General features: G+C 40.7%; 1 protein-coding gene across 1 annotated transcript; it reads left to right on the top strand.

The window, feature by feature from the left end:
• Nucleotides 1-3976: 3976 nt before the first annotated feature.
• Nucleotides 3977-7418, top strand: cysltr1 (cysteinyl leukotriene receptor 1). Its single transcript, XM_037076114.1, has 2 exons — nt 3977-4083; nt 5146-7418. Exon 2 carries the CDS (start codon nt 5176-5178, stop codon nt 6199-6201), a length of 1026 nt encoding a protein of 341 aa, XP_036932009.1. The 5' UTR covers nt 3977-4083; nt 5146-5175; the 3' UTR covers nt 6202-7418.
• Nucleotides 7419-9551: the final 2133 nt, after the last annotated feature.

Genomic DNA, 9551 nt, shown 5'->3' with positions numbered 1-9551 from the left:
GGCGTTTAACAGGCCAGGTATCTGAGTAAGTGTGTATCACGCGTGTGCACATTTGTGAGTGAGCTGAGGTGTGAACAGGCAGGTGTGTGTGTGTGTATGTGTGTGTGTGCATGGGGTGACACAGTGCATTCATGATAAACTCTGATGTGTTTGTTGTTGTATTTTTTTCCCATGAATTGCATCCAAGTTAAAATAACCAATAAATGCCACCATTGTCTTGTAGCAAATATCAAACATGTTATTGACAAAGTGTTACATTTGACAGGAAATGTTGACATATTCTTAGTTTCTTAGTAGAAAAAAAAAGTTAGTTTTTCTAATGTATGTGCCTATGTTCAATATCAAAAATGTAAGATTTGGTTAAATGTAGTTGGTTTTTTTTCGCCCATGGCTAAAAAAACCCACTCCCTCTTAGAAATGATTTTCATATATTAAACATTTGTTTTCTCAGATATTTTGGAGGAAATGTGATTTTCCCTGATAAACATACAATAGATGAATGCACACATTTATAAACTTTGAACACAATGAAAGGAGTACATTTTGTACATGTTTATGTTTAACAAAAACAGATCATATATGATCAAGGCTAATATTTACAGATGAAGAAATACATTTCCTGGTGTGAATGTGAATCTGCCTGTTCATTTACGCCCATGATGTCTCAAATTACTAATGGACACGGATGATTTCAAGCAGCCGTTGAAAGACGGAAGGACGTTCTGATGACTCACATCTCGACCAGGATCAGTGACAACTACCTCAAAAACAAGCTACCTTGGCCCTTTCGTAACCTCTAGTGAAAAGGGAACGAGTGCTTTTCTAAATAACTCCACCTCCCTCCCTTTTTCATATTGTCAAATTAGATGCAGCTGTGTGTGTGTGTGTGTGTGTGTGTGTGTGTCTTCTGTTGAAGAGTTGTTTTACCTTATCTTAACAAGGCCTTAAGCCATGTGATTGTTGGATGTAAATATGAAGCATCATAACCTGGGGCCTTGTGCAGCAGTAAATGATCATTTTATTTTTATAGAATGCTGCACCGATAAAATGCCATAATAAATATAAAACATTAACTTTGTACATAAGCAGTATGTGGTTCCTCAGTAGTCAGACTCGGATGTTTTCACTGAGCTGCAGCATCCAGAACGTATAAAACAATATCTGCAGTCTTAACTCATACGTGTACACTGTCAGCAACTTGGAAACCACAGAGGACCTCTTATGTTGACTGCGACTCCTCTGTCTCTCTGAGCGCTTCTTTGCAAAACACATCTAAACTGCTGAGATGAACAATACATTTCAGAGATAAAGCGACCTACATAAACAGCCTCGTCTGCAGGGTATACGAGCAGCTCTGTCGGAGCCACAAAAAGGACCATTTGACCTACAATGGATCTCAGTGTAAGCAGACCTTTCAGGTGTTAACGCTCTTTGAATCATTAATCATAATTAAACATGTCATGTCATGTCATTGCCTGAACCGCTTATCCCTTTCCATGGGGTTGTGGGGTGTTGCTGCTGGAGCCAATCCCAGCCTATAATTAAACATAATCCTGAATTTTATAAATTCAGCTCCATAAATCTGTCTATCAAATCATGACAAGTGTAAAATAAATTCACTGATGCACTGGAGATCCTAGCAGCTTCCCAGCAGTGTAAAAGCCACAGATATGATGAAACGAATCACAACGATATAACTGATGTTTGTGAGCTCAAAGGGAAACAGCTGCTCTCGTTTCCATGAAAGGAGAGGCGCTGGAGCAAAGGCAGGGGAGCTGTTGGGCCCAGGTCAAATATGCATGGTGTCTGTGTCCAGTAAACAGAAGTTTATAACTGTTTATAGGAAAAATGACAGAGCAGGAAGGACACGCCTCCTAAACGTCTTAAGTGCTTTCTAATCTAAATCCAATCTAAACCTCCACATCAAGTTGGAGTGAAATAACGTCCAGTGGGAGATCTCAAGCATCTCCTGTTAATATTTACCCGCTGGTCACATTATCAATTTAAGGGTTATGTCAGTGTGGTATTTACAGTGAATTTTTGCTGACACCGGTGCCTTAAAACTAATATAAATGCAGTTTTAACCCCTTTGATGGACAAGCTATGCCAAACCTTTCGAATGCACGACATGGGTGAATAATAAACCGTATTTCTTGTGTAACTTCTTGCATATCACTATTCTTATTTTGCTTTTCCAACTTTAAGAACAAAGATTGTTTTGCACAGCAGCAGAAAATAAACACTATCTCAGAAACAATCTGCCACAGTCGTCAGTCACTGCAGGGCTCTGTGTTTTTTCTCGAAGAGATTCGCTTTGGTCGACCTGCCTGCTCGCTTGTTTTTTGTCTTGTTTTTTCTCTCACGGCAGCTGCAGGTGAAACCACAAGTGGAGCAAGTCAATGTGATGGAACGCGTAGAGAGCATCTCTCATTTCTGCCCATCCATTGTTGACTGCTGTTGCCAGGTCTACATCAAGTTTACATACACGGATGATAAACACACACTGGAACCAACCAACACCGAACAAACCAGCCAACCAACAAACCCCTCTGTCAGGGGAACAGAGCCAGTACTTGATACAGATATGTAACTTTGGGAACACAAAAAATATGATATATTTTGAAATTGTTGACAAGAATCAACATGAAGTGATTTTAGTGAATTACTGTTTCATCCACTTAGAAATAAAAACTGGCTCAACCACGGGAGGATGCACTCAGTGCATCGACTTCCCACCCACATTATTGGATTTTGCAGATCACCACAATTATGATCCACACAGCAGCCACACCAGCTGATGACACTGACCTCATCTCATTATATTGTCTTCCACCTTCAGATGCAGACTGGTAGACTGGTTCAATATGCAGTCTGCACACCTATGTTATATTTTGCCACCTGCTTGTGATCAACCTGTTTATAAATGCAGTTCCCTTGGCTTGTTTGTATCGCTCAATCACGAAGCAATCAATAAACAATTAAGGGACTTAGCTGGTACTTTGAAGAAGTAATAATGGGATTACTCAGAAACTACAAATGCACTTTTGTTATCTCTCAGAAGGGTCAAAGCATTTATAGCTGCTTTCTCAATGCACTTAAGGCGCTATCAAGTGGATAGATGAATATTCTTGGCCCATGTAGAGTCAGTGGTTTCGATGCGCAAGTGGGGAGGCATGTTTGTCTTTGTTGATGCCTAACCACTAAATGTGTTACATCTGTATTACTCTGCTCTTCCACCACACGGGCCTTTCAACTGTGAGAATTGGTTTGGCCATTTCCACTTCAGTATCCGCACTCCATTTACTCACGCTCATTAGCATCGTCCAAAGGAAATGCTGTGGAATAACAAAAGTCTTCCATCATAGGTCGAGACAGACCATGTTTGGCCGTGTCCATAAACTGTGTGGCTTACCGCCTCTCATCATCTGATCTCCTTCTTGACTTGTTTGTGCAGAAAACCGGGACAAAATTCAACAGCTAGATTAACAAGGCTTAACAAGGTGTTTGATGACTCATGCAAAAAAAGCAAATTAAAAAAAAAAGAATCAACAGCGATGTGTTGACTCGCAATGCTCATTGTGCAAACATACAGTAATGTGATACTTAGTGAGGTGAAGGAGCTTGTCTCGCAACTTATGTTTGCCTGTGGGTAAAAGTTGCAGAGGAAGAATGTGTTTTCAGGGCGTTGACATGTGTGGAGGTGCTTCATATATATCACATTATATATAACATTGCACCTTTACGATGAATGAAATCCAGCAACTGTATAACAAGAGTACAGCTTTTTATGACGATTCAGCTGTTTTGTTTTTTGTTTTTGTTTTTTTGTTACCCTCATTTACCATGAATGTGTTACTGATGTCAACATGTCTTGCAGAGAGATATCGGTCCTGCTGAGGTTGTGAGGAGGCAGCCACCTGCTGCAGCGTCCTCCCACCATTGCTGCGACATCTGGCAGATGAGACAGAGAGGCGGAGGAAACTCACACTGGAGCTGCGCTACTGTTGTGCACATGAGCTCAGTGGAGAAAGATCAACAGGATTAGTGGCTGCAAACCTCTGGCACCAAAACAGGAATTCAGTGGTAAGGAGAACTTTTTGAAGTCTTAATATTTACTATGCTGCTGCTTACTAAATGAAGACGAGGGATGTTTTCATTTTTGTTTGAGGGGAAGTAACTGACAGATTAAGATCAAATCAAATTGCATCATGTTGGTGCTTAGAGAATTTTACTGTATATGCTCTCAGTTTGTGCATCAGACGTTCTTTTGAGAATCCTGCTTGAATAAATAAATGAATCAATGAACAAATTATTTTAAACAGTTCCGTTATGTTACTCAGCACAAAAACTACAGTATATATAAAGAGCGCATTAGAGCTACAGATAAACAAGTTTACTGTAAAGTGAATTGAACCAGATGTCTTTTATATTATTAATCAGAAGGAGAAAAAGCTTTTATAAATTGTGGTTGGATTTTCAATTTAAGCTGTTAATGTAGAAAGTATGCAAGTAACTTAGAGTGCACTGTGCTGGACACTTTCACCAGAAAAGATAGATCTTTTTTTGGCATTTTTTGACACTGATCTTAAAGGACAACACAGTTTGTTTCTATGTGGCGGACCCTGCCACCTTTCTAGCTTTGTTGTTGAACATTGTTCTGGAGATCTTATTTTCCACTGTGAACAGCTTGTTTATTCAGTTATTGAAAAATAAATATGTCTGAGTTGAGTGACTATTATTATCTCATTAATATTGTAAATATTAAAATTATGAGTTTGAACTTCCTGTCCAAAACAACAAGGTGTCCCTTTAAATACAGCCTGATGTGCAAATATGAAATAAACAGTTCAGCATCAGGATGCTTTGGTCTCCTTGAGGACAAGGGGATTTGCAGAGTCAATTACAGCAGAAGCAGAAATGACTCATTGACATCCTTGTTCTCGTTCTTTCGCTACCAAAAAAGAACCAAACATGCGTGATACAAGTCTAAAAAGCTTATCTTCTTCTTTGTCTTAGCCAGTCTCCTCTTGATTCTGCAGCAGCAGCAGCAGAAAATAAAGACTATCTCAGTCATTGGGGTTTTTCTCGAAGAGATGAGTTTCGGTCGACCTGCCGGCTCACGTCCTTGTGTCTTTTCTCTCTCAGCATCTACAGGTGTGCCTACAAATAGAGGAAATGAACGAGACGGATGCTGTAATGAGCAACTCTACTCTCTGTCCGTCCATCGATGACTTCCGAAACCAGGTCTACTCCACATCCTACTCCCTCATCACTGTTTTGGGCCTGTTTGGGAATGGCTTAGCCCTGATGGTGTTGATCAAAACTTACCGCGAGAGCTCGCCCTTCCATGTCTACATGCTGAACCTGGCCGTGTCCGATCTGCTGTGTGTCATGACACTGCCACTGCGAGTCCTCTACTATGTCAGAAAGGGCGAGTGGCGCCAGGGGGATTTCCTGTGCCGCATCAGCTCCTATGCCCTCTATGTAAACCTCTACTGCAGTATTTACTTCATGGCTGCCATGTCCGTCACGCGCTTCTTGGCCATTGTCTTCCCTGTGCAGAACATGCGGCTGGTGACGGAGAAACGCGCTCGCCTGGTGTGTGTGGGTATCTGGGTGTTCATCTGTCTCTCCTCCTCACCCTTCCTGATGACTGGCCAGCATTTTGACTCCAACACAAATAAAACCAAGTGCTTTGAGCCTCCAAGTGATAAACGTATTCAGAAACTCCTCACGCTAAACATGGTGTCTCTGGTGCTCTTCTTCATCCTGCCTTTTCTGGTCATTCTGATCTGCTACGCCGGTATAGTCCGTGCCCTGTTGTCCCGCACCCAAGCAGCCCGTCGCCAAAAAGACACAGGCACCAAAGCCATCCGGATGATTGTTATCGTCCTGCTGACCTTCCTAATCAGCTTCATGCCATACCACGTGCAGCGCACCATCCACCTGAACTTCCTGTCCCGGACTGACACCACCTGCTCAGAGGTCATTGCCATGCAGAAGTCTGTGGTAGTGACTCTGTGCCTGGCTGCTGCCAATTCGTGCTTCGATCCACTGCTTTACTTTTTCTCCGGAGAGGGTTTCCGCAATCGCTTGTCCTCCCTGCGCCAGTCAATGAGCAGCAGAAAGCAGCGTACCTCCAGGATGAGGGCCGTAACAGGCCCGGCGCCGGAAGAGAACCACCAGCCCAAGACCAGTTAATTTACACTATCAAACAAGCAGCTTAGAGTACATTTAAAGAGCTTGGGTTGGCACTGAAGGTGCGTGAGTTGAAGGAAACATAAGAATTGCAAAAAGATTAAATGTAAACAAATGAGGGCTGACTTATTCATCAACAGAGTATTTAAACAAACAATCTCAGGAAGATGTTTTTCCAAAAGAAATTGGTATTTATCATCTACATAGTGCATATTGTTTGATAACTCAGTGATGTTGTTCTGCCGTATTAAAATGACAGTCACCAATATTTACTCCAACTATGGTATTTGAAATAAATACATAAATATGCACTATATCAATGTATGAATGTATTATAGATTAAGTTTTAATAGGTATTTGATGATTGTCATATCGAACAGCCTGCATACGACTGTTTTTCATGAAGGGCTGCACAAATCTATCACTGTTTGTGGGAATGTTGTTGTAATGGACAGTTCTATTTGTTTTATTTATCGTGATGCTCTTGTAACTATTTTTCTCAAGTGGTGTGTTGTGTGATGAGTTATTATGATTTACTCACCTTCGTGAAATAATTTGTTCTCAGTTTGGATTCCTATTTGTTGCTTGTGTGCAGTTGGTTGTTTTTTTATTATGTTTTATCTACCTTTTTTCCTGTAAATAACAATGAATATTAGCTCCTTCCTAAAGATTTTTCCTAAGCAATTTCAGCACAGTAATCTGTTTTGAGTTTCAAAACATCATTTTGAGATTTGGGATTGAGCTTTTTTTGTGGAGAGTTAGACGATATGACCGTAAAAAGAGGAGATCAGTCGGGGCTGAGCAGCATCTCTGCAGCCCACTGATTAAAACTGCTGTAATAGCTGTTGTCATTTTAGCTGACTTCCTGTCTGGATCTGCAGTCAGCAATCCCCTCCCTTATCTTTACTTCACCGCATTAATGCGGGACGGTAATCACCAGACATAACAAACAGGAGGATCAGTGTCCTGACTGGACAAAAATGGGCAGGGATATCAGAAAATGTATTTTCTCTAATGCTTAATCAAATTTTTTTTTTTAAATATCACTCACAGTAGCTTTAACACTTCAGATGTAATTTGTTATGTATGTACTTGTATTCCCTGTAAAATTCCAAACTAGTAGATGTCTTGTGTGACAATATGCTGCTGTACAGTATTTACATTGTAAGCAAACCATATTTGATGTTATGTATGAGAACTGCATTAATAAATCATATGCTCCACTGGAGTTTGTTTTTTTTATATTGCTCACAGTTTTTTAAAAAAACAAAACAGTCATGTTGACTTACACACACTATCCACTGGGTGTCACACCAGCACACACATTGTTGTAGTCCTGTGAAGACAGGCAACACGATTCATTTTCGCTGATGTCTCTCCATGAAAACAACAAGCTGCTGTTTTTTGGTTTGGAGAGCAGCACTTCGTGAGGACCTGTGATACATTTCTACAGTACAAACTGACTATGTGCCACATTGTATAAATCATGTCTGTATAGCGCATAATCTTATTAAGTGAGGCTCTGAATTATTTCTGGATAGGGCTAAGAGCATGCCCTCATCCTTCTATAAAGCCACATGCAGACGTAAATTTAGCATCCCTGTTAATCAGAAACACAAAACATAACTGAGAGGCCCGACTGCCAAGGCTGGCTCTGCTGATTGGGACATAGAAGACCTCTGTATTACCACTTCATAAACAGATTATATCGAGCACATGATCGGCTGCCTCCTGCCACCGCACAAAAAGATGTTTGTTCAGTCTGCAAAGCAGGTCCATCTTAGAGAGGGGTCTCTGTGGTTGCAGTGTTAGCGTACATCATGGCAGAGATACTCGCTATACAGGAAGTAAGGAAAGTCCCGAGTGATTTGACCTTTGATTCGTTTTTGATGAAGAATAATAGTTGTTTGTCTTCAGGGAGAGCAGACTTTACAACATGCTTGCAATGTGAGTTCAGAAGCAGTTGGAGGAGCTTTTCAGGAAAGCTTTCCTTGTAGGACTTTCTGTGACATTTTTAAAGACACTACTAGCCTTTTTACTTTAGATCATCCTAAAATTGACGAATGTTATCGACAGATGTGAACCATAAACTGTGTTCGTGAAACGTCAAAGATGTCTGAGTGTTGTGTTCAAGACATGCCTAAGTTAGCAAGCTTATCAGCTGTCCGCTGTCTCGTATTAACATTTAGTACCGGCAAGAGCCGATAGTCCCACGGCCCCCGAAGTTTTAGGTGGGAGATGTTTACGGGCCAAGAGTTCACAAAATGCCACAGTTAAGCAAAATAATCTCGCATAGAAATTTTTACATCTATTTTCATACTAAAGAGAGAAAAAAAACACCTGTACACCATCTGAATTTAAGTTCCTATCAAGTTTGCAAGTAAACATGAATAGCACAATCCCCACAACAACTAAGATATCTCAACCATTGTACCTGAACATTAGTATTAGTTTACAAAGGAGCCAGTTGTGTATGTCAGTATGATGTTTCTATATATTTGATGAAAGGCTGGTTCTTTACCACTTCACACCTCTCCTGTCCCCTCCTGCCATATCTTCTCGTCCCAGAGTAACAATCCGTACCGTATACCGCTGACTTGCATCCTTCAGTCTCTGAGCATAGCTTGGCGTTACCTTCAAACTCTGGCCAGTTCTTAAAACTCACACTTTTAAAGCCATCCTATAGCCTATACTTGCTGACTTAAGTTCTGTGCAACACACACAATGACAAATACCTTGAAAGGCAATTAACAGGCAGTAGAATGTCTATATCAATTTGTAGGTCAAATTGTCCTGGTGCGGTCATGAAACATTAATGGACTTGCCAGTTATTCAGTTTTGTACTTCAATAAAGTTGAGGGACTCACAAAAAGACAGATATAAAAGGAGTGGTCCAAACTGATGCAGAGATGTCTCCTAGTACCGATCACACCCTTAAGACCTTTGATCCTACATTTCCCTCGGTGCTACTTGATTGAGTAAAACTGATTTATAACAGCCAGTTTTCTGTTGAAATCTTGTATCTCTAAAGCCAGGCTGAGGTCACTTGGCTTGTCTTAGACTTGACAAAGAACCCTCAGAGCCAAAGAAGACATGACACAACTGGTATGTTATTGGTTGTGTACCATTTCCCACGACTGAATAAATTGATTATGACATGAATGCCCCGTTAAAGCAATACATCAAGTAGTAGTAGAGTATTTTGTTACTTCGTAAAGTTATGTTGATATAGCACACATGTGGGAGAGACAGAGCAGCATTAGCAATCCCTCGTCACATTTCTAGCACCCCAGCAACTGTAAGTACAACATCCGGTCTTCTTTAGGTTCTGTTTTGGTCTCCAACAGTGTCTG

This window comes from Acanthopagrus latus, chromosome 18, assembly GCF_904848185.1.
Source record: "Acanthopagrus latus isolate v.2019 chromosome 18, fAcaLat1.1, whole genome shotgun sequence".
Classification (NCBI taxonomy): Eukaryota; Metazoa; Chordata; class Actinopteri; order Spariformes; family Sparidae; genus Acanthopagrus; species Acanthopagrus latus.
Note: the sequence above shows the minus strand (reverse complement) of the source record. Positions and strands in the feature narration are given on the sequence as shown.